Source organism: Ischnura elegans, chromosome 6 (genome assembly GCF_921293095.1).
Source record: "Ischnura elegans chromosome 6, ioIscEleg1.1, whole genome shotgun sequence".
NCBI lineage: Eukaryota > Metazoa > Arthropoda > Insecta > Odonata > Coenagrionidae > Ischnura > Ischnura elegans.
The window spans coordinates 52,823,134-52,849,144 of record NC_060251.1 but is presented as its reverse complement, the minus strand read 5'-3'; the positions used below and the strand labels follow the sequence as shown (position 1 = coordinate 52,849,144).

At 37.4% G+C, this 26,011-nt stretch overlaps 1 protein-coding gene across 3 annotated transcripts in view; it reads left to right on the top strand.

Moving 5' to 3' along the window:
- Nucleotides 1-25,265, top strand: part of LOC124160685 (mediator of RNA polymerase II transcription subunit 12-like protein) — a 57,366-nt gene extending 32,101 nt beyond the window's left edge. For 2 of the 3 annotated variants that reach the window (XM_046536660.1, XM_046536657.1), the window contains exons 25-42: nucleotides 1,103-1,284; nucleotides 1,751-1,949; nucleotides 2,739-2,834; nucleotides 2,937-3,068; nucleotides 3,502-3,728; nucleotides 4,633-4,727; nucleotides 5,207-5,409; nucleotides 6,484-6,674; nucleotides 6,758-6,887; nucleotides 10,806-10,964; nucleotides 11,432-11,674; nucleotides 13,357-13,731; nucleotides 14,489-14,780; nucleotides 16,494-16,653; nucleotides 17,821-17,942; nucleotides 18,306-18,667; nucleotides 22,352-22,555; nucleotides 23,733-25,265. In XM_046536660.1, the coding sequence (XP_046392616.1) occupies nucleotides 1,103-1,284; nucleotides 1,751-1,949; nucleotides 2,739-2,834; nucleotides 2,937-3,068; nucleotides 3,502-3,728; nucleotides 4,633-4,727; nucleotides 5,207-5,409; nucleotides 6,484-6,674; nucleotides 6,758-6,887; nucleotides 10,806-10,964; nucleotides 11,432-11,674; nucleotides 13,357-13,731; nucleotides 14,489-14,780; nucleotides 16,494-16,653; nucleotides 17,821-17,942; nucleotides 18,306-18,667; nucleotides 22,352-22,555; nucleotides 23,733-23,897 (3,537 nt within the window). In that variant the 3' untranslated portion in view covers nucleotides 23,898-25,265. The remainder of the gene's footprint in view (nucleotides 1-1,102; nucleotides 1,285-1,750; nucleotides 1,950-2,738; nucleotides 2,835-2,936; nucleotides 3,069-3,501; nucleotides 3,729-4,632; nucleotides 4,728-5,206; nucleotides 5,410-6,483; nucleotides 6,675-6,757; nucleotides 6,888-10,805; nucleotides 10,965-11,431; nucleotides 11,675-13,356; nucleotides 13,732-14,488; nucleotides 14,781-16,493; nucleotides 16,654-17,820; nucleotides 17,943-18,305; nucleotides 18,668-22,351; nucleotides 22,556-23,732) is intronic. The other variant, XM_046536658.1, reaches the window with a different exon arrangement.
- Nucleotides 25,266-26,011: the final 746 nt, after the last annotated feature.

The window sequence follows — 26,011 nt, the reverse complement described above, 5'->3', positions numbered from 1 at the left end:
AGATTACTGTTTAATGAGCTGAATTGGTGAAAGAAACCAAATAGAAATCAAATTTATCTACATGCTGACATCCACTTGCTACGATAAAGCTTTTTTCAATATCAGTCCAAATGAACGTTTTCTGCTCATTCTCAGTATCACGATATTTTCTGAAAAAGAACCTTAGTCAACATTATTTTTTGAGAAGAAAGAATTTTGAAAATTTCTCATCCTTCAAATTTACAAATTTATCACTTGTACAGCAAAGAGGTCAAATTAAAACATTTAAAGGACTTCCTTGGGCTCCCTGTTTCTCAAGTTCAAAGGATTTTGCTGAAATTTTCTACTCTTTAACCAAAGGGTAACGTTACCAATGGTAAAATCTATGCGAGAAAGGCTTACCACAAGGTCTTAGCGGGCATTTTGTCAATCTCCTATTGGAAAAAGCTGAAATGCCAGAAGGCACTCAACGGAGCTCTACAAAATACAGATCAGAGCTGGAGGAGCTTGGGCGAGTGGCTGACGAAGAGTTAGTGCCCTAGCTCTTTCTCCTGCAATAGAGAATACCATTTGGGGAAGTGCTTTTCTCTGGTACTCTGAGTTACGGAATTCTACCACAGGAAATAGTTCTTGATAAATTCTCTGTGCTAAACTATATGAATTTGAAAGGTTGCCTAGTGGTACAACAATTGTAAATAGTTCATTAATATAATGGATGTATCATTTAGAGTATTCATTTTATATTTTCATCTAAAATGTGAGATAAATAGGGCTTAGAGATAGGATAGAATCCATTTATGAATATTTTCAGAATTCATGATTATAAATTTTAATTTTCTACAAATTTGTAACAAATCATGCCACTATTTTCACCACTTTGTTACAAATCGTTCCGCTATTTTCTTCACTTTGTGACAGTTTAAGCAATTATGACGGTACTTGTAGTTAAATGTATCCTTAGAATCTGTAATAGAAGGTGTGATTTCAATTGTCTTTAAATTAAGTCGGAAAATGTGCATGAAAAGGAATTTGTTCCTGTAAAAATGGTACAAAAGGGAGTAATTAATAACATTAGGGCCTGTATTTGTTGACATTCCATTTTTGTGTTTATACTCCATTTCAGGCAATATTGGTTCTGGGAGATGCAACTGCAAGGGATAATAGATCACGAAAAGGAGATCAGGGTAAAGGAAGTGTTGGCAGCAGTGGAGGAAATGTTTCAGGATCAGGAGAATTGAGCATCAGTCATATACTGGGGACTAGCGATATTCTTGGTGGTGGGGATGAATCACAACGTGACCTTGGGTGAGACAGTGTTATGTTTGTCTCTTCATGTTAATTCCTCCTCTCTGTCCAGTTTGATTATGAATTGTGAAAGCCATAAATTCTCAGTTGCTATGTATGCGATCATTTGAATTTCTGGTGAAATTTAGCCGTACTACCTGCCATAAGGTTGCTGAGGTAATTAAATGAACTGTACATGTGCAGATATTTAAATTCCATGTCCCTTTTATACACACTCAACTGTACTCTTTTTAATTAAGATGATTCCCATGTGAAATGATGTAAATTCTATTTTATTCATTTTCTTTCTTCTCGTGGAAAAGTGCTCAATGATTTGTAATAAACTACAAGCATTGACATAATTTTTACCATATATATAATCACTCATTCAGTATAAAATCATATTGTGAGCAGGATTTGGCCATTTATGATTTTTTCCTAATTCTGGAGTCGTTTTGTCTCTACTCAAAGTGAAATTTGATTCCAGGGCAATAGCTGGAACTACCCCAACAGCTAGAGGTGTTGGTGATGGTGGACCGGAAAGTACTGTTAGTTTGTCAGAATTTGCTCGTCACGTATTAAGACGCATTTGTGGCCGAGAGTGGGTACTTGAGAGGTGTCTGCAAAATCCAGAAGAGCTCTGTCACCCTGAAATGCTGCTGGACAATATGTTAACCCCAACACAGGTATGATTTCTTCGACTGAAAATTGTGCTCCCTTGAAATAACACCGTGTTATCATTTTACTTGACTGTAACCCTTAAGTGGTGATGTGACCTGTGAGGTTTTTTAATGGCAGGGTTCCCACTCAACCGTGAATAAGCCGTGAATTTCGACTTCCGTGAAAAAAACCTGGAAATAGCCGTGAATTTCATCATAAAACCTTAGAAATCTCTCAAACTTGGTTGTAGAACTACGATAGACGGATTAAAAGAAAAAAAGGATGTTTCGATCATGTTTCAAGGCCGAGTCACGTGCAGATACTGTCCATGCATTTACCTGCACACGTGTATTCGAAAGCGAAAATGATTGTTACGTGATCAATATTTCTGCCTAAAATGCCTTATCTACAAACCGTGAATTTTATGACATTTAGACCGTGAAAACCTGGAAAAAAACCGTGAATTTTATAATGTAGTTAAGAGTGGGAACCCTGAATGAATAAAACTTACATTCTGTTAAATATTATACCAATTTATGTCTCATGTGATCCCATAGTGTACTTTTGTCTTTCTTTCGGTGTCATTTTTTTAATAATGTTCATTTTGACTGGACCGAATTGTTTGCATCTTCAAAAATACTGTCTTATAACTCATTGTGAGCGTAAGTGAAATAGTGTCGATGTACAAAGACTGTATTTGCAAATTATCTGTAAAACTATGTATAGCAGTGAATTCGATCTCTCTCTTATTTTATTGCTTTAAAATCAAAGCACATGTGTAAGAACTTCTTACAATGATTCAATTTATGTTTCAGGCTCAACGATTGCTGCGAATGATTTGCCATCCTGAAACCGCCGAAGCTGGTGAAGATCCTCCAGACCAAAGGCGTGTAGTTGCATCTATTTTGGAGGCAAGCAAATCCTGTTTTCTTATTTATCTAGTCTCATTTCATGTTTTCATGTTCCTCCTTGTTTTATATAACAAATTTAATCCCTTTTTTTTCCTGATTCAGAACTTGGACCAGTGGACCCTTCGGATGTCATGGTTAGACCTCCAGCTGATGTTTCGACAATTTTCCAGCAACTCAGCTGAGCTCAGTCAATGGCTTGACATTGTTGCAAAGGCAGCTATTGATGTTTTTCAGGTAGGCATGTTACTAGTTTTAAGTACTTATAGACTTTTTTGTCTGGTAAAATTATTCTTGCGTAGTGATTAATCTCCACTGAAAAGAAAGTCTAAATTATATATGAAATTAAAGATAGTAATGATTAATGATAAGTGTAATCATTTAATAACAACTAAATTTAGGATAAGAGAGGTTTATTTGAAAGCTTTTAATGATAATTTTTAGACTTTTTATCAGTAAAAGTTAAAAGTAGTGTAAAATGTTTAGGTGATTCATGTGGAGGCATATATTAATTTAGGTTTTCTTAGTTTGAATGGAACCAACAGAACAGAACTTACATCTCTTTTATATACAAACAAACGGTTCAACCAGGTCTCTCATGATTCGACCTATCTTATAAATAGCATAGTTCAGTTTTGACATGAGATCTCTATAACGATGATTTATGCAGGTATCTGGTGGAGGTGACAGCAGTCGGAGCACCGAGGAGAGATCCCAAGGAGGCAAGGGAATGGAGGCTGACCTCCCCCCTACACGAACTGTGGGCTCAAGAGGTAAGGAGGAGCCAGAAATTGTACCTGAGGGGAATCGGAGAAGAGGAGCAGTTGGAAGTAGTGCTGAAAGGAAAGGCCATTCTACTCATTCCAATGGAGCATCAAGCAGCCAACGTAAAGGGTGGTGAGTCCTTCTTTAGTCAGTCACTTACTTTTATTTATTTACACTTTTTGTCATTGAATGATATTTCTCTTAATTTTATCATCAGTTAAAAATTATAATTTGATGGATATGTTTTGGACCATATTTGGACCTTGATCTAGTGTTACTGTATTCATTTTTTTGTATCAAAATAATTTTGACTGTTGATGTGTTCAGTAAACAATGCAATACACTGTGAATATTTATCTGAAAAAGGCAGTGGAATAAAGTCTCATGAGTAAGGTAATTAAGAATTTGCAGTCAAGGGGAAGGTCACAAACTTACACAGAGGAGAAATATCTTATATAACTATTTCAGGAGACTTATGGAGGAAAATTGACATATGTATCAGCAAAGGGAGAAAATTGTTTTGGCATTGGAGTCGTGTATGAATAAAACAGAGTTTATGATAGTAATGCATCGTGAAATTATAAAGGGGATTGCAGAATCTGATGAGGAACATAAATGTCCTGTTATGATTCTCAAAACAAAGTAGAAGAAAGGGCCAAAGTTGAGATGTCAGAAAAAGGTCTTATATTCAGTGTCTTCAATTGATATTTACTAATTTAATGTGACCCGTGAGCAAATAAATTTGTGTCATGTAACATGAAAGATTGCCATTATACTATGTCTTATTGTAAATTGATGTTAAATTATCTTTACCAGAATCAATATGACAAACTAAATACATACTACAGTGTGATATCGGTAATCCATATGCAACTGACATGGCAGGATTATAAAAAACACCAAATTACTGGAAATGTATAGGAAACAAATGCAATTCACTGTACTACTTTATAAACGGAGATTGTACTGTGTTCAAATTACCATGTTTAGAGAAAATTTGAGGTCATTTTTATTGGTAATATTTTTTCCATTTCAGTTCTGATGCTGGGAAAGCAAATTCAATGTGGCTTGTAGCACCACTCGTTTCAAAACTTCCCCCTGCTGTTCAGGGTCGTGTTCTTCGAGTTGCAGGTTTGTTATTACCAAACTAGCTTGTCCCTTACTCACGGCCCTTTTCTTTGAAGTGCTGTAATTTTTTGATTGTACCACTTCAACTTTTCAAAGCTATCTGATGCCAGGATTTATTTCCATTACTGAAAATGCAAAAAGTATATTAAAATAAAGTAAGTTTTTAAATTTCACATGACCTGTTTGTCTTGGTGCAAAAATGTCTTGTACAGATGATGTCGCAGTGCAATGAAACCATTCGAAACAGACAAAAACACTTAAATAATTGCCTTGAATGTCATTAGCTAAAACCTTCTTTAAACTTGCTGTGTTTTGGAATGTACAGTGAAATTGATGGTATTTAAGACTTGAGTTACTTAAAAAAAGATAAAGTTTGTATATTCTTGAGAGAAGAGGACTTGTAAACGAGGCCATTTACCCTTACTAAAGTACCTGTTTTTGAGGCACTTTACCAGTAGATAACTGTTATTCTCCTTTTGTAGGTCAAGTTCTGGAGAGTGGAAACTGGTCTTCATCCAGAGGCCGAGATCGTGAAAGAGGTGCACGGCGTGGATCATCATTACTTAGCCATCAACCATTTCTCTCCCTAGTGCTCACATGCCTTGGTGGGCAAGATGATCAGCGTGAAGGTCTTCTGGCATCTCTTCACTCTCAGCTTAATCAGTTCCTTGTTCTGTCTAAGGATGTAAGTAACGAAATGTTGAAAAGCAAATAAAATTTTCAGTTTTTTTGCTTCAAATTAATGCATATTTTCTTAAATTCATTGTCACTTTTTGACGCCTTTTACTCTGGAGACTTAGTATTTTGATAGAGAATTTTGGGACATGTTCGCAAGAGAAGAAGATCCTTATTGGAACTTAGAAAGGAATTTACTTGCATTAGTACATTTTTATGGACTGCAATCCATAATCCTCGAGGAAGATTGTGTTTCCTTGGGTATCTGGGAATATCTTAATCTTCTCTATTTTTTACCAAATTAATACTTTTGCTGTGCATAAGGATTTTATTATGGGTTTCCTACTTTTCTATCCATATAACAGGAATATCTGATATTCTTTGTATCCATATTTTTCATTCCCTCTCTCTCAAGAATAGAAGTCATCCTAGGTAAAAGGGTTTGTTTAAAATTGTCAACTTATCTCAGATAATTTATCTGTTATTCAATGGTTCAAGTTCATTTTTTTTGCTTTCATAAATGGGCATTGTGTATTTTTCATGGAATTTCTATTTATTTTGTGTCATAAGTAAAGAGGATAATTTCCTATGTATATCTCTTAATCTCAATGGTATGGTTAATACCATGATCTGAGTCTTGATGTATTTTCTGAGGTACATAATACTTATTAGGAAGAAATGGCCCAAAATCAATATCTCAAATTAAGCTAAATTTAGTTCACCTGTGAAAGTCTCTTCTGCTACAGTTCCCAAACCTTCAGTAAAGTTAAATGTTTGTCTGTCAATAGCAACCTCCTCAATGTAGGACTGATACCAAGTAACTGACTGGAAATTAGTCTGATCTTTGAGAGAGAAGGATGATATTCTGCTCATCAAAAATTAATTTCTAAGTTTTTATGCCGGTGGAAAATATATATGGCATAGCTTGTAGCTTTGGTGGTTTCGTGGTACTGCTTATTTATTGTCAAAAATTAAGCCTCTGTTTAACCTTCTGTTTTAATTTGCTTCTGTATAAGATGTTATTCATGCATTCTTTCCTCAGTGATTATATATTTGTTGATGAAAATTTCCTTACTTTTTTTAGGAAAGACTGTGTAATACTGATGGTTTAGACACTCGGAGTAGGGTTCTAATGCAGGATGCTCTTCGCTTGAGATTTTCTTTGGTTGGAGGCATGTTTGATACCATACGACGCAACACCACTACCACTACTGATTGGGCCATACTATTAGTTCAGCTCGTTTCTCATGGAGTTGTTGATCTCAACAATAATTCGTAAGTTTTATTTTGTTTTGCATGGTAGTCATATGTTATGCTAGTATTGTAATGAATAATGATTATCTTTTCTTCTTTTGTAGGGAGCTTTTCACCACAGTTATAGATATGTTGTCAACTCTTATTCATTCCACATTGGTATCTGATTCCCAGTCAGAGAAAGGTGATGAAAACAAAAAGCATTATCAGAATCTCATCAAAAAGTTGAAAAAGGTAACTTGATTAGTAAATTACACTATTTAATACTTGATATATCATTTATTGTTCTTAAATAAGTAAGATAAGTTTAATTATTTCTTATTGAAATTATTGGAAAATTTGCTATAAATCAGTGGAGCTGGTACATAATAAAGTTGAGGAGGCTGGAAGTTTAATTTATTATAACAGAATTTTGTTATATTTAGGCCCGCAACTGTGAACTTTGAATTGAACTTTGAATTGAGCTTACTGCAGTAATATAACGGAACTTATCATATAACCTCACACAGGGAAGGAATAAAATGTCTGAAAGCCTTTAGAAAAAGAGCTGACCTAATCGTCTGAGAAAGCTGCTACCTTTCTCCTATTCAGAGCCTGCTGCCTTTTCCAACTTCTAAAGAATTCCTCACCAGGTTGCTCTAATGAAGTAATTCAATTATTTTTACCCAGTCAAGATAATGAACTGGAAAATGTTTTTGCTTTCTTACATTTTTACATTAATGAAATTTCCTGTTTTCATTGCGATATTTTCACCGTACATTGGAATGTGCATCAGAGATAATTTTTGGAAAAGCCACCCATTGGACAGATGAGGTCATATTTCTGCTTGAGCAAAGCTCCTGTTTAAATGCTGTCGAATTCATGGTCAAACTTTGGAGTTAGGACACTGAATTCTCGTAAATAGGCATTATGATTCAGTCTAATATTGATATTGTTGAATAATATACATAATTAATTATTTTCTCTCATGATTTCTGGGTTTCCACCATGTAGTTTCATGTCTGATTGTGACAGTTTCGCTGGCCTCTTCAGTTAAGAAGTGCAGATTTATGATAGTTGGGCCTATATGTATATGCACACCATGCTATGGTAGTAGTGGTTGATTTTCAATTCTACCTCTTTGGTGTATTTATTCAGGCCCATTTTGGATCAATCTCAAATTCTGGCCTTAAGATGCAGGTGAGGTCACGTGCAAAACTATCATCGTCAGACGTGTAACAACATGGTGGGAACCTGAAAATCATGACAGTACCTGCTAATCATTGTGAAGGCCTGCACAAGTAATTAACCCTTTCGCACCGGACCTTCGTTGAAGGAAATTCTTCCTCAATACGAGTCTCTTGAAAGTTTTCTTTACACCCCTGTACGAAGCCTTTCCGCGTCGACTAAAGGCAGTGGGTCCCTCCCGAAACATTTTTGGACCCAACTCGGTGGGGTGCCGATCCTTTTCCTCGGCCTCTGTCCCAGACCCTAGAGGGGTTAAAAGCCCCTTCCTAGCACGAGTCTGCGGTCAACTAGCTAAAATATTAACGCAGAATATATGCAAATATTTGTTGTTCGTATCGATTTTTTTTAATTCAAAATGAATTTCGTGTTTTTTTCTGAGCGTGCAGAAATTTTAAACGAAGTTCTAACGTTTATATAGACGGATTTAGTATATTTACTAGTTGTTCTATAACTCTGTTGATATTAACTAGAGATGGGTCGAATAGCAGATTTCTCGAATTCGAATATCGAATTCGAATATTAAATCATTGCTCGAATATTCGAATACCTCGAATTTCGAATACCTCGAATACTAAATGATGAATGCTGGAATGTTTGACTCGGTTGCCTATGCAGCAGGCAACACAAGATTTTGGGGAGTAATTTTGATTTACTTTAAATGATTCAAACAGGAATTTAGCTGATTAATGAATATTTTAATTTTATGGAAACAATTGGGCATATAATTAATTCAACTAACATCGCTTTACCCCCACTCCTGCTGCCAAGTGCTAGCTGACAATCTGAGGCATTTTGCAAAATACAAGCTCTTTTCCACCGGATTTTCTTCAATTATTTTCAGTCCATCTTTGGGAGTTCTCACGAGATAAGAAGATGAATTGGAATTGCTATCAGGGAGAAACCAAATATTCTGTGAAAATATCCCTTTGTCTGCGACTGTAACAATAAAGATTTATAGCACCACTCATTAATTGTAACTTGATATATGCTTTCGGAAAAAAATACCGCATCAACTTCCGAGAAGCTCTGCTGCTCATATCGAGTTTCACCAGAATGCTAAGTCTCCGTCGTATTTTGACATTTATTTCTTTGCGTAAAATGCTTAAATAAACTCAGAAATACGTCGTGTTTGGTCTTATTCTTTTTTAAATTACGCGCACATTACTAATATTTCAATAATTTCAATAAAGGTGTAACATCAATTGACGAAATTCATTCTTAGACACCTTTTGTGCTAATAGATGACTCATGCAGCGGTTGACCTCCACAGAAATGGAGAACTTCGAAGCTGGTAGGAAAAAAAAGGTCAGTGGGGGAGAAAAGGGAGGGCCTGAAACACGTATCTATTGTTCTCGTGTAACCCAGTATTTTTTCGAAGCTAAGGTCTTCGTAATATGATCCCTGCGCGAGCTGTGACCTTTTTTTTATTTTGAAGAAGAGGAAATCCTCAGAGGGGTGGGCTAGTGCTGAATGGGGAGGGATACAGGATCTTGGGAAATGCGCTAATGTAAGTATCCCACGGTACTCACACAGCAGTTGACCTCCAGAAATGGGGAACTTCGAAGCAGGTAGCCATAAAAAGGTCAGTGGGTGAGAAAAGGGGGGAGGGCGAGAAACACGTTTTTATTGCTCTCGTAACTCGATATTTTTTTCGAAGCAGGGGTCTTCGTAATGCGATCCCTGCGCGAGCTGGGACCTTTTGTTTGATTTCAGAGAAGAGGAAAGCCTCAGAGTGGGTGAGGCGAGTGCTGAATGGAGGGGGATAGCGGATCGTGGGAAATGCCCTAAGGTTGCTATCCCACGGCACTGAGGTTCTCCTGGTGGGGGGAATCGGGGATTTTCGGATTTTTTCACCCGACCATTTTCGGTTCCCCTCGTCGAACTCTTTTCACCGCTAAAATCCACGAATTTGATGTAATTCGTCAACTTGCATAAAACGGCGCTGCGAGCACTAAATGACTACAGTTCTCTACATTTTTCCGAGTCAACTACCAACGACGTGCGTGCGACAGTGTATGACGCGAAATTCAAAGTATTCGAGGTATTCGAGGCGGTACTTTTCGCATAACTATTCGAAACCTCGAATATCGAATACTTTCTAATATTCGAGGTATTCGAGTATTCGCGGATACTATTCGCACATCTCTAATATTAATGTTAGAATTTCGTTTGAAATTTCCATGTGGTCAGCAAAAAAAGATGAATTCATTTCTAGCATTGGATTTTAAAAGTAAGCAACAAATATTTTTTTGGAAAACACACTGCAAATAACAGTAGTTGACCGCGTGGAGAGGATAGGAAAGGGTCGACCTGAGCGGCCGAAGAAGGGCTGGGCTCGCGCTAAGGCGGATCACAAGGAGCGACCGCATCCGTGGGTCTATTGTGTCCGCCACGGTCACTTTTTTCGACCTGTGCCGCACAGGCGCGGCATTTGTTGGTTAGGGTAAGAACATTCAGGACGTACTGGTGTGGCATTCGTAGTTGAGGAAAAAAAATCCTCGCCGCACAGGTGCGGAATTCGGCGCGAAAGGGTTAATTACCTATAGATGCTAATATCTGTTGGCAGAGTAAGTGAAGCTCTTCCACTCAAGCTCATCTAAAACATTTCCAAGCATTGACAAATGGTATTATCCATGATAAATGTTTTTACAACCGAAGAGCTTATGAGCCCTTCCCAATCACATTCCATCAGGTGTAGGTACCTAGCGACCGCTAGCAGCCACACACTGCCCCCGAGGCTCAGTTGCTGGAAAATAATGCTTTCACTTTGTTAAAAGCAAGGACATTGTTATAACAGGGTTTGTTATAAGTGAGCTACACTTTATTATCATTGATAGTCAGAGGTTTTTACATAGTGATCCAATTTCTATGTTAGGTGGAAGTAAATGGAATTAAATGTTTTATCTTCACTTTTATTATTTTCAGGAACTAGGTGACAGAGCTTCCCCATCTCTTCGGCATATTAGGCAGTTGTTACCCCTTCCAAAGAGAACAAGGGAAGTAGTTGCTTGTGAACCTGTTGGTCTCCTCACAGACACCAAGGGCAATAAGATTGCTGGATTTGACTCCATCGATAAAAAACAGGTAATAATGTTTGTTAGATTTTTATATTAATTTTCGCTAACAAGAAAAACCACTCTCAGATAATAATAACAGATTTGCTTGAGGACCATTTCATTGTGTAGAGCCTTAAGAATTCTTTCTAAACAGTGGATGTATTAAGAGGCAGTTTTCAGATGTTTTTTATGAATGACTTATCACTAAGGTGATATAGAGGAAAATAGGAAATATTATATTGTTTGAAGGTACAAAGTAAACCACCTTAATAATTCAAGGGACTGATAACTGCACTTTGAAGTAGAAGCATGAAGTAGAATGCTGATACACCAATTGAATATCGTTTTTTGATATTTTTGATTCGAAAATTTTAATATTTTTCACAAGTATATGTTCACAAATTTATCCTGCTGCATTAACACTTAATTACACTGTGATAGTTTAACATTATTTCCTGTGTCAGTGATTACAACTCAACATGCCTCTACTCATAGGGATTACAAGTGGCGGAAAAACTCCGTGTGGCTCCTTGGGACCTTCTCGAGGGTCACAGGAATCCAGCCCCATTATCTTGGGCCTGGTTTGGAGCAGTGAGGGTTGAAAGAAGACCTCTGTGGTATGAGGACACTCACAGATTGCTAAGGTATCACACTCATTCACTCTTGCGCTCACCTTCACACTTCTTGGATCCACCTCCGCTGCCAGTTGAAGACCCTGAACCACCAAGAGAAAAAATGGTAGGATGAAATTCTTTACTTTCAAATTTTCTTTACATTTGTGGAAACAAATATTTTATATATCAATGTAACTGCTTGAAGTGAATGGTAAAATGGCCCTAGAATTTGCAGTATTGGACGATCAACATTTTTACCTTTCCTAGCATGTGTTCAAGCTCTTAGCTGTCTCCAAGTAGTTTGAATAAGCTAAATGATATATTTATAATATTTGAAATAGTTTGTATGCCTCCACTAATTCATTTTATTATTATAATTCCTTTACCTCTGTCAAAAATTTGAGGAATCCAATTATTATAAAATTTATTTTTGGCTAGTTCATTATTGATGGGCTAGAATTTTTAACCTTAATATTCTTTGGTGTTGTCAATAAATTTTAAGTAAACCCGATGGCGTACTTGATGTTTCTCATAAGCTTTTCTTATTGATATAATCTAGAAATTTTTTTGCTACAGATGGTTGCTGACCCACTGTAACTGTGGGGTAAGCAGCAAATTTAATGGTTGTCATGGGTTATTGCAACTATTTCTGATATCCATATTCCAAGATAATGAACAAAACTTATAGAGAGTGTTTTCGGATTTTATCTGGTGTAAATGTAGCTAATTAATAAAACAGACTCAATTTTCCACAGAAAGTTTCATAAAGCTATCAGTTTCCATACCATTTGTATAATAATTAGGTAATTTTATCTATAAACATCTAGTTTCAATGCCAAATACAGTAAACTCCCAATTATGCGGGTGCGTTTTATCCATGTTGCGGATTATCCATGCATGAGTTATATCACACTCCTTCAATGTTTTCCGCAATCTCTATAAAAAATAAAATCAGATGCAAAAGCAGCAAGATACTTGCATTTCAATGCATGGCTACACCGGGCCTATTATTTCCATTAGAATTCCCTTCATTAAATGGGATTTTGTTATTTTATTGCCGACAGGGAATGTTTCAAGTTTACGATGACAATCTGTGGTGGGAAAAAAAAACTCTTGAGTAACTTTAGAAGATTCTTCAATGGTTCATCAATTGTAAAGTAAGAAAAATTTAATCTACGATCATTAAATGTATGTTTCATATTGCAAACATGCAATTATTGCCGTGGACTCGCATGCAATTGAATACGGCTCAAAGGAATCTGAGATTTTGCCGCACTCAGGTATGTCTACACCGCGACAAGTCAAGGTTGAATTGGATAGGAAGGAATAGTAGAAGTGAAGGCAGTAGGGGAAGTGGACGATGAGATAGCACGAGTCATAGCCAGGCACTCACCTGTGTTGACAATTAGTCTTAAGACCTGGTTTCCTTTTACCGCTGCTGTGCAATGGTGTGATCGCACACCATAGTTGCCACCACGGGAGTTCCGTGTTCCAATTTTCCAAGCATCGCAGTGAGCGATCGCGCTCAGTGGTCACGGATATGCGATATCTCCAATTGGATACAGGGCTCATTAGAGCAAAAGTTTCTTGAGTAAAGTGTGTAGTTTGGCTCCCTTATGATGGGCTCACAGATCATGGGATATAAGGAATTATGGGGGAATATTTCAATATAAGCACAATATGATCTGGAAATGGCACTGTTGAAATTTGGGCGGGCCTTGTACATGGTGGATATAATGCCGGAAATCACCTAATTTAGAGGGCACGGGATCACCCTAATGACCTATATGCTCATTCTCTTTACAGTGTCTCTGTGTGTACTGCATTAGACCTAAGGAAGAGACAGATGCTGGGACACCGGACTCTGGCCATTCTCCCAATCGAGGCACACCTTCAGGTCCTGGAGGTGCTGCAATGGGAGACGTTGGCGGTGCCATGGGACCTGGGGGTGTTCCTAGGCCTCCCCCTGGCATGGCTGCAGCTGCAGCAGCAGTACCACCCAAGAGAGCAAAACCAACGAGGAGGCGAAGGTCAAAGGCAGCAGCTAATGCTGTGGCACAGCAAGGCCGTCCCCAACCGACCCTTCCCCCACCCCCAACTCAACCGCCTCACCCTGGGGCAGCTGCCGCTCACCTCAGGGCTGGAGTTCCCAATGTTAATACCGCAGATGCTTCAATGCAGGTGATAGAGATATTTTTATTATCACTAGGGTTTCTTTTAAAATAATTTTGGAGTAGATTCAAAATAGCAAGTCCTTAGTGTACAAATTTTTGAGGACCATTGAACATAGACTTATTTAAGCCTCATTGTGAATGCTTCAAATGTTTTATTTGTCATATACTTGGACCCATCGCATTCCCCTTGGCATCAAAAAGCAGCTACATATACACCTAAAAAAATTGGATGTATGACTTGAATGCACTTAAGATTATACAAATTACATTAGGGGAGGGTATTTATTTTGCAGTTTTGGCTATGATGAGAATTTGCAATTAATTATATTTTTTTCCCCTTATTCCTTGAAAGCTAGGTATTCTTGTGTAATGCTTCTTAACTAGATATTTGTCACTAAGAAGGAATGCACAAATCAAGTGATTGAATTTTATATCCTTGAGTAGTATCAGGACTAAGAAAAATTGATCGACCAAGAAAATACATGTGGTAGAGTTCAAAGCTCTGACCAGTTTCCCCAGTGTTTATTATTCTTCTTGTAAACTCTTAAATTTATGGGATTATTTCATCTTGCTTCTCATCAAGTTTCGTAAAATGGAAACTGAAAGAAGGGCTCTTAATGAATGCAAATTATTTAGGGCTCTTTATCTAGGAATGTTAGAATATTCAAGCTTTCCTAATCTCATAATTTTTGGGCTTTCTCTCAAGATTTATGAGAGCTTTTACAATGTGAGTTTTAAATTGCTAACTTCTGCCTTCATTACAGCAATTTCAGCAAACGGTGGGTAACCACATGGGATTTGATCCCAATAGAGGACCATACAATGCTCAGCCTCCACCTCCACACCAGTGGCCTCCTCAAGCTAATGTCCAGCAGCAGCAACAACAGCAACAGCGTCAGGTGCAGCAGGCTCAGCAACAGCGGCAGCCTCAGCAACAACAGCAAGTGAGACAGCCCCAGATGCAGCGTCAGCCTGGAGCTCAGCCAACTGTCGTACCTCAGGGGAATCAGCAGCAGTATTACTCTCAGCAAATGGCTCCAGCACCTGGTGATTCATGTAGAAATTGCTTCATGTCTGAAGTATTTATTATCTATGTACATTCATGCCTCAATTATAGAATATTTGAAGTTAGGAAGTCATTTACTCCTTCAACGTGGGATATGGTATTTAATTTTCTTCCAAATGCATATCCAGGTTTTTTTTTACAATCCTGTGAGTAACATGATGGAAAAGGGAGCTGACTAAAGATCAGATCTTTAGATGGGTCCCAACTTAGATTGTGTTAGGCATTTGTGGTGCTGTATAAGTTCAAATTTGCTGAAGGTATGGGTCATATTGTTAGGCATGGTCCTGTGCAATATACAGGGTGTCCCATTTATCTTGACCACCTGAAATAACTTTTTGTCCAGATGTAAATTCAAAAATTTGTCAAGCAAATGTCCATTAGCCGTCAGGGGGACATTAAGTAGCATGAGTGCCTTCCTTGTAGCTTTGTTATTTACAAAGATATGAACAGCGGTATGTCTTTTTTAATTGGAGGAAATGAATTACCGAATAAACAATATAGGGTGCCATGAATATATGAAGATATGAACAGCGGTATTTCTTTTTTAAATGGCACCCTATATTGTTTATTCAGCAATTCATTTCCTCCATTTAAAAAAGACATACCGCTGTTCATATCTTTGTAAATAACAAAGCTACAAGTGAGGCAGTCATGCTAATTAATGTCCCCCTGATGGCTAATGGACATTTGCTTGACACATATTTTTGAATTTGCATCTGGACATAAAGTTACTTCAGGTGGTCAAGATAAATGGAACACCCTGTATACACTGACCATTTTAATTGACATTGTCAGCACTGAAAATGTTGAACCAATCTGCTTTAAGTTGCCATGAAAATTATTGAATCTTATTAATTTTTATTGAGGCATGAGTTAATTAGGTATTAATATTAAGTGATATCATTAATTAAAATTGCAGAAATCCACTCCTTATGTGCGTACAAATCACAATTATTCAGTTTCTTCTTTCATCACATTGTGATTTGACTTCATTTTAAGTCCCAATGATGTGATTGATGAGAAAAGGGATTAAATTGTCTAAATTCCATGGCGTATGGTCATTATTTGTTTGGTTGATAGTCTTGTTTTATTTAATTCCTGAAGTAGTATAGTGAGAATTGGCTTATTTAATTCTCATGTTAAAATTGTTGTCATATTTATAAAAATAACAGTGTCAATATTTGCTTTATTAAAATGTGGACTTCAGATGAAAGCGTTTTGTATTTAATAACAACAGATTAAATTTACATTGAAGGCAGACTTCGGTGTTATGGCAACCTGGAAAATTCAGGCTTATATCCCCATCCGTTCTAGTGATTCTTTCTCATAAAATTTCATTCTTTAATGCATGTATCTATAGATTTTTGCCAGTAACTTTTTTCGAATTCATCAGTGAAATTTGTGATAAATTATTGAAAAAAAGGCAAGGCAAGGCATGAGTTTTGCCAGAATTGTGCATCTTTAAGGGAAAATATCTATCCATAGAAAAAATGGTAGTAGATGAGGGATACTTGTATAATAATGTTATTGGCAAGGAGATAATAGTAAAAGACTTAAAACTTACCTTAAATATTGAGAAGGTCAAAAGGTAAAGTAAATTTTGTATGCATAGTTCACAAATAAAAATTCATCAGTTGGTAGATAGAAATTAAGAACTTACTTTCAAATGTGGAATAAATAATAATGCCCTGTCATAAATCCAGTTACAGGAGGTCCACGCTTTGAAAGACCTGTTAACCAATCAAAGCAAGCTCTATCTAATATGTTACGAATGAGGCATCCTACCACTCAGTTCCTTGGCACTCAGCAACCCGCACAACCCCAAGCACCTTTTCAGAACATGCAGAGGCAACAGTTTATCAGGTAAATCATATTGAAATTTCTCTCTCAAAAACTACAGTGGAACCTCGTTAAAGCAAGTACAGGCTATAGTGACACCCCCGCTATTACGAGAGATAGCCGATGCACCGTCAATTGACCCTATAATAAGCGTGTTAAAGAATTCGTTTTTACGAGACCCTTTCGGTGTTGGCTCTCGCCATAGCGAGGGTTTTACCGCCGGAAGACTTTCATGAAGACTCCTTAACCTCTGTAATTGCTAGCGATCTGTTAGAAATGAAGTTAATGGAGTGCTCAGTCTCAAATTTATGTGGTAAACTGTCGTTCGATAAATATAATGATGACGAAACAATACTTTGCATGATTTTTATTCAGTGCGGCGCTTATAAATTGTTTGAATAGTTGGTCGTTATTTGAGTAAGGAAATTTAGTGATGCAAAAAAACATCGCCTTTTGTTTGGATTTATGCTTACGTTTATCAGATAGATGTTTATCTGTCGCCGCACCACTCCTGTTCCTGTATATCTGTTTGCAACAGGTATATTGGCTATTATTTGCTCCACCTCCGGTAAAGCGACAATTCGCTATAGCGAGTGTTTATTAGTGCACCGTGGGGTGTCGTTATATCGAGGTTTCACTGTATATGCCTCTTTGGAGGCATTATTCAAATATATGGAACAGTGTAAAAAATATAAATTGCTAACTTTTGAGTTAAAAAAAATAATAATCTATTGTGACTGCAAAGGAATTAACTGGCATTCATCGCCTGATGATGCAACCTGCCATGGCCGCGAAAGCTCACATGACAAAGTGCAGTATGCAGCTGCTCCCGAAAGCCGTTGACAACAATGCATCTCGCTGCGAAAGCCTGCATTCCAAGAATTAACTGATACTTATGAATAAATCATCTTTCAGTATGATTTATTCATGAGCAGAATATTATGTAAATATTTAACTCTGTTGATTGGCAATGGCTGTGGATATCATGCATTTATTTATCTGAAGCATAATTTCTTTGGTTCAGTATAACCTGAATCCTCTGAATTTAAACACAGATGATGAATTTCAAATGGTATGAAAAAGTTCCATTAGGAGTTCTAATGTTTAATGATCAAAAGGAAAGTTCTAAATACTCATTGCGCTCATTAATTACTGAAAAATATAATGTTGGAAGTAATTCCTTAATTTCAGACAACAGCTACGAGCTCAACATATGCCAGGAGGTATGCAACCCCCACAACCGCAACAGCAGACCCAGTTTCCAAATCCAGGGCCTGGTACGCAGCCTCCCATGTACCCATCTGTACCTCAAGGTATGGTGTGCACTCCATTACATTTCTAATCAGTTTGCTTTATATAAGTAGAGAATGTATTTAATTGAATTAAAATCGAATAATTGAATGAAGTCTAAGAAGAGGATAATACTTATTGGAATTCCACTGCCGTAGAAAGATCCTAGCTTCTTCAGTGCTCGGCCACTAATCAATCACTTGTGTTTCCCCCTCAATAGGTCTGAATTTATCATAACTCCATGATGTTTTACCATATTTCATGCCCTCTTGTTAACGGAATCCAGAACATACACATGAGAGTAGTTGGACTTAATTTGTCTCTCTTTGCTACACTTCCCCTTTTCGCTAATGATGATGGTTTGTGTCATTTAAATCTTCCTGCAGAGTCTCTTCAGTCCCATCTTGGTATGGGTCAGAGTTATGGTGGGTACATCAGTGGGCCAGGGGGCGTTCCCCAGCAGATGATGCAGCGTCAGGCAGCCTCTGGTGCCGGTCAGCAGCCGAACCCACAGCAGGCAATGGGCCACAATTTTGCTCAGTCTGGGTACCTCCGCCAGCAGCGGCCACCGCAGCAGGGTGGAGGTGGTGGGGTGGGCGGTATGCAAGGTGTGGGTGGCGATGGGAGCGGGGGCGGTGGTTATGTGGGAGGGGGACCAGGCGGAGTGGGTCCAGGAGTGTCAGGTGCCTCCCAAGTCCAGCATAGCAATCCTGGGATGGCGCCTGGGATGAGGCCACAATTTGTCCAGGTGGGTCTTCAACATCTTAAATGATAAGTTACAGTTTATTTTTGGCTTCTTTTTTCACTTTGTGGCTGAATTATTCGGAGGCTCAGTATTTGATTGATTTTGTGATTCATCATTACTGTGTCATCATCATCATCATCCATCCATCCTAAGATTGGTTGGACAAGCTCTCAACTTAATTCTTCCGTCTGCTTTTAACACCTACATAATTCTTATGCTTTACATCCTTCATTACCTGCTATTTCTATCTCATGTGTGGCCTACCTCAGCAGTTCTTCACTTCCACCTGTCCTTCAATGATAATTTTCATAAGACCATCGTCTCTCATTATGTGACCATTCAGTTGTCCTGTTCTCTAACAATAGGGTGGTTTCCTATTATTTTTTTATTGCTTTAATCGAAAGATTATTACTCCTGGAGTACGTATTTCACGCTTTTAGATTTTTAAATGACAACATCTATTTTTTGCGATTAAATGAAAAGTGAAAATTTTCAAGCGCGCGAAAACGCGACGCTTAAGTATGAATGCCGGGAAATATCTCCGTACGTCGTATTTCTGGTTCCCCCTCCCGCCCGGTGAGGTGACCTTGAGGCGAGGCTTAGCGCTGATACGTCGCAGGATGCTAGCGGATAGCTGAGTATCTAGCTGAATGGTAGCGCTTGGCTTAAAAAAGGTTTATTAATACCTTATCAAACGAAGAAAACTTTCCGAACTTAGCCAGTTTTAATAGGTGATTATTAAGACATGTTTCCCTGAGCTCTGTGCCTCATGCATGCATTGGTAACCTCAGACGATGTATAACTCCTATCCTCTCGTGTAGAAACTAGGTCCCTGTGACGTCATGCGGAGTGGAATCGCATGGGCGCCAATCTGGCCTTTTCAAATGAGGATAAAATTTGACCCTTGCCATTTGTCTAAACCGGTATTTCAAAAACCAAATAATTTGTGTATTATGAATACACTAATGGTGGGTAACGAATCGCAATCAATGCCTTTCGTTTTCTTTGATGAAGGAAACTACCCTATTGTTACAAAAGGCTTCTCTTCTCTCCTACCCTTTCACATCACCCACATGATCCAATCATTAGATAGATTTTCATCATTTTTATGTAACACAATATTTCAAAAACTTCCAACATGTGTTTGGCCCCCGCTGTCATTTTCCAATGAATAAAGTATGCTTTCCAAATTTATTCCCTCAATTTTGGCCATAATGTATGAAAAGTTGTCATCTATTTCTCAAACTAATGTTGGGCACAAGTTGAATTTTTATCTCAGGAAAATCTCTCCTTTTTGAATTAAAAAATATTGCCTTGTTTGCTTTGTGTCCTTGAGGAATCAAATCATGAATGGGACTGAGGTAATGGGCTATTTTGATTTGAAAGGTGGTAGGCAGCAGGGAATAGGTGGATACAAGGGAAATGAATCAGTGGCTCAGCTTAATTAGCCACTGTCTTCATGGTCTGTATCCCCAGAGATGTCTGGTCATTGAATTGGATCTATAATCTGGCCAACTGAAGATTTTAATCCTTATCAAAGATAACTGGTAGTCCCTGAGAAAGGGGAAGTTTGAAGTGAAGAACAAAGGAGTGGAGAAATTTAAGAAACATGCAATAGGGAAAACGGTATTTTCTTTCTTCACTCCATTTTTTCTCTGCCTTCTACTTATACTCCTCTCCACTCCTTTCCTCTACCCTGGTGACCATCAGTTACCTGCATTTCTGCAGTCAGGGTTTTAATGCCCATCTGGCTAGAATGTGGATCTGGAATCTCTTGGGATCCAGTCTACAAGAATGAGTAAGTCACCAGTGCGCTACCCTTCCTCCATCATATTTTCTTTATTCCTCTGCCACCCTCTCAATCAAAATTAACTCTTACCTCAGTCTAAACAATAGTTCTCTCTAGCAAAAAACATTGGTCTCAAACTCAAGGAATCCTCCAGATTATTGTCACAAAAACCCCTTGTAATGCATGGTTTATTCCTCCTTGTACACAAGCTAAATTTCATGTTTCATGCTGTTATCAAAGATTATGTCAGTGAACTACATATTACCTTTGCCATATCCATATCTTTAGTTTCTGGTCACATCTCGGTAAAGGGAAATATGTATCTCATTTTTGACCCTCTGCTCTGTGAAAAGTGTTTTATGCGTGGTTGTTGTCTTGCTAAAGAGTTATAATGGTTATATCTTGTGTTGTGAAGATTTTAACTGCATGATATCAATATTTTTTGTCTTCTCTAGAATTTTTGCCGGCTTGCTTGTTTTTTTTTTATTGTAATTTTAATACTGGGCGTTTCAGGAGGAATGGGCAATACTTAATGAGATGTTAGGGGAGATAATTTTTTAGCATCTTGTTTCCATAAATATGGAGTCACAACTCCTTAGTTACTGAGCTATGACAACACGAACATTTTTGGGATGCACTTAGCAGTTACATTGAAAACAGATTTTCTTGGATACCCAGCCTTTTTGACAATTTATTTAATACTTTGGGATTTAAAAGGACATTAAATAATTAAGGTTAGATGAAAGTGTGTGATTTTAATTGTCTGAAAAAATTTATCTATGAGCTTAAATAAAGAAAAGCTTTGAGTGAGTATCAACTATACGATTGTGCAATCTCACCCATATTAAGATTGTTTCAGACCATTATAATCACACATTTTGATCCAACCTGAATTATTTATTGTCCTTATAAATCAAGAGTAATTGTTAAAATGTCGAAAAGGCTGGATGACCAAGAAAAACTGTTTTCATGATAACTGTAAACTGTGTCCAAAAAGAATTCCATAGCTCAGCAACTAATGAGTTGCGACCCCATGTTTATGGACAAAAAATGCTTAAAAGTCTCTCCTACCACTTCCTGAGGTATTGCAGATTCCTCCTGAAACACCCTGCATAAGGTAACATCTGGAACCCTTACCTCATACTTACTGTCTTTTAATTTAGAAATGAATTCGTGATAGTTATATGTCTTTTAGCTCTATTTAGAAGCCATTTCTTCGATGACCACCATGCCTATTTTCCCAGAATTTGATGCAGAAGTAATTAGCTGTTGCTAAAATGAACTCTTTTGTAAACCCTCAGGATTTCTGTGTTTGTACTTCTTGTCACAAAATTCATCTATCACTTGTATCTGACTGAATATTCACTCTTTTAAGTAATTTTGTCATTCAGCATAAGCCTTTCATTCATTCATTTCTTCATTCATTCATTTCATCGTCTAAGCATTCATTTGTCATTTAGCATATCATTTAGCACATTCAAAATTATTATTATCTTTCTCAAATTATTTTTTATGTACAGCTCTATAAAAATTACAACATCCACATTTCTGGGCCAAATAAAGCTGGCTAAGAGCTTACTCTATGAGTTAAGGTTGTGAAGAACCCAATCTATCAATATAATTTTTCTAGTCCAAGTGCTTACATGTATTTTTGAATATTTGTGCATTTGAATTCTTCGACTCTTTTAGTCATTACCTTGAAATGTAGACTCAGTAACCCATATACAGTCAAAACTCAGCGTAAAGGTCCCAGCGTAAAGGTCCCAGCGTATTGTACCTTTATGCTTCTACTCTCTGATGCATTCCACGAATGATAAATTTGTGTATGTATGTATTTGAATTGCTTTCTTATTTTTGTGTTGATTTGAATTTGTGTGGTGACTTTTTTGCATGTCTAGGCTCCCAATGTGACAATGGGAGCTCCAGGTTCTGGTGGTCAAGGTGTCCCATGTACTCAGGGTAGTGGTGGAGTCGTAGGTTCTCAATACGGACGCCCCACCCAACAGACTATGCAACAGGCTGGAGCTCAGGGTACACCTCAACAGTTCCAGCAGGCTGTTCGCCTTCGTCAGCAGATGATGGCCATGCAGCAGCAGCAACAGGTAAATGGTGTTACTCTCATCTGATGCTGCACAGCCAGAGGCTTAGGGTCTCTCATGGGCCTGCCATCTATAGCACACTCACCTGATGTTTTGTTATACATACATACATATTTTTCGTTGGTAATTTATTCCCATACCATCTTTTGAGTGCGACTTTCTCCTAAGAAAGCCTGAAGAAGAGAGCATGGCTCTTGAAATTGCATAGTATTTTCCTTTCCCTTCACTACCCGCTTCATATCTCCTTTATCCATCTTACTTTACCCGCTTTTTCCTCTGACCACGAGTTTCTTCAAGATCAATGCCAAGCTGGTCTGGTGATGTACATTTCAGCCACCAGGAGTCTCCTCAGTCTGCAGTAACCATGAATCACAATACTTCCTTCCACTCAATTATATCTTCCTTTTTGTTCTATCCCCTTCTCTCTTGCCACTTTTCTTATGTACCACAAATTGGCCATTGTCACCTACCTTCTTATTTATTTTTTTCTTTTGGCCAAAAAAAAGTTGTATTGTATTGGTTGAGGGCCACAGAAATTGAGGTTAAGCAATTGGAGTCTTTGGATCAATGTTACTTGGAATGCAGATAAATAATATATTTCTTTGGAAGGTTTTCAGATATCAATGTGGTGTTAGATTCTCTTTGAAGACGGGAGAATAAGGGGATCGTGCTGTGGTGAACACTGGTGTTCGGTCGTACGCATCATCGTTCCCAATTTCTCTTTATGAATACTTATCCCGTGTTTGTAATTTGTACTAATTTGATTTGTGAAGTAATGGTTTGTGTCGTTGCTCTCGATTTTTCTTTGTGAGTACTTATCCAGGACAATTGTTAATGATTCATGTTTTCATTTGATTGGTGAATTGAAAGTGAGCATCTCACTCTACTAGTTGCTTCTTTGAAGCTCATATTCCCTTGTCCTGCCATTCTTGTTGCAATGCAAGGGCCTAACATCTGGCATCATGAACCTCAGTAAATTGCCTTGGTAATTAAGGAATTTGGGTAGCATAGTGTTCTCGGCATTTACCCAGAAAGCCAAGGACTATGGTTAGTTCCAGGGGAATTTTTTTCCTCAGCCCCTATGCTGATTCACTTCTTTGTTAACCACGATGCTCCTTCATAACCTTGAAGCTCATGTGCATTTGGAGTTAGTTAATATAATGATCAATATTTTTTCCAGGCTGGTGCTGGTGGAGCTAGTGGACCAACTCCTGCTTTAGTAGCTCATCTTCAGCGTCAGCTGAATGGCTCCAATCCTGGAAACCAGCCCGGACAAATGGGAGCCAGTACCGCTCCAGGTCAGGGACCACAGGGACATTACCACCACCGGCCACCTCCGTACTAAGACTTGGGCGTTGCCTGTGGCTGTGGAAGTGTTCAGAAATGTTATCACTAAGAAATTTTTCTTCTAATTTGATGAAGCAGTGATAAGAATACCCAAGTGACTGTAAAAAAAATGCAGCTACCTCTGGGAAAATTGCTGTACCTTAGAAACTTCTACCTTTTATATTTGGTGCCTCTATTTTTTCCTGAATATATCATCAATTGTTAGGTGGAGTAGTTAATGTAAAATGTAAATTTTTTAAGTACAAAAAATGAAAATGTTTATGTAAATTAAAATTGATGTTCATGAAAGTGGAAGCAGTTTTATTTTTAAGTGAAGTGATCAAATGGAGTGTCAGGAAATGAATGATTAACACACTCATTGTCAAAGCATTTACAGAAAAACTTGCAGGAATGATCACCTCAAACCAAAGTATGTCTTCCTGGCATGTGTGCTGATGGGTCATCATAATATCAACCTGTTCTTCCCCTTACCTTACATTATGTAGAACTTCTTATCTCTTTCTTCTTTCTCTTCCCTGTGCAGACTTGCCTCCTTATCATTAGGGAGTGAAACTGTTTCTCTGTCAGGCAGGATTTTGAGTCAACGAAATAAAATTATTTCTTGAGAGATTTAAGAGGAATTGTACAATGAACCTCCGTCAGAAGATACTCCAAAACAATGATAATAATATTATGTGTTCCATTATGTTTAATCCTTGCTAACCGTAATCCTCCTCCTGACTTGACGTAATGTACACCTGGATATCTAAGACTGGTTGATTTGATTGTGAGTTACTTATATTATTTTTCTTCATCATTAAAGTGGGCAAATTGTTCCTACCGTTAGCTTCATCCCACAAGTTTTTCATTTTTAATGCTGTCCAGTTAAACAGCAAAGCTGATTTTGTTTTCAGACCTCACACTTTGTTAATTTTTGGTTCATCCCACGTGATATACCTGGAGCATAGTTTTTTGGAATCTCTCATCCTTTTTTATATAATTTCCATACCTGTGCCTCTGTTCTCAGTAATAACTTGTTATATAGGTTGGTTCATCAGTTGCTGTCTACTTTCATTTATTTATTTCCATCCACATTTCCGTGCATCATTTTGGACATTACTTGAGAGATCTCTGTGTATTGTTTTCTATGCAGTATATTTGAAGCCAGTTACCTTTGTATTTTAGTATTGTGAAAGTGGATAATACCTTAATGTGATGTTGAAGTATGTCATATTTATATTATTTTAATATGCCAACAAAATGTGTTTTGGATTTTTCTTTTTGTTGACTTAACATTCAGTTGTGTATCATAAGGTGTATGATATTGTGTGTAACTGAGTTCCCTCATCATGACTGTTGAAAGGAGTAAATGATCTGGCATATTTAATGAGAATTAGATTATTTTAATGTGATCTTATGATGAAGAGTAATATGTGAATTTCTTTGAAATTTTTCATAAATTTACAAATAGGAAGAGTAAATAATATGTGAACTTAAAGAAATTCACATATTACTCTTCTTTTTTTGTGTATTTTCTTTTTCCTTTTCGAAAATTTTATTTTCTACCTCCAGTAGCGACACGGTATTTTCTCAGGTTAATAATTGATTAGAGATTTCATGTTGTCACCAATAGTGCATGGCAATTAAGAATTGTATTTCGTGGCCCTCCAAATTGCCGTCAATTCACATTATTAAAATAGGGTTGACTTGCCTTCAGGAGTTTCTCAATGCATTTTGATTTTAAATTCTTAGTGCTTTTATGTGTTACCAATCGCTTACATGTATTGGATTCGATTTTTTTTAACTGACACCAAGGCCATTTCCAATTTTGCCTTTAATGCCATCTTCAACGAGTAAACAGACAAGATGACTATTATCAATAAAAGACACTTTGTTACTTCCACAAAATTCCGACCAGTTTCAGCAGTTCCATCATTATCAGGAACAGAAAATATTTTTGGAAGTAAATATTTTTGTCTTATTGATAATATGGAGCTCTTCCACCTCATACAAGCTTCAAGTTTCGATTTAAAGACAAGATGATGTTAAATTGTTTTGTTTTAAACTTAAATTTCATTGTTATATGGCCTTTACTTTGCCATCTTACACATTATTGATGCTTTCATTAGCTCT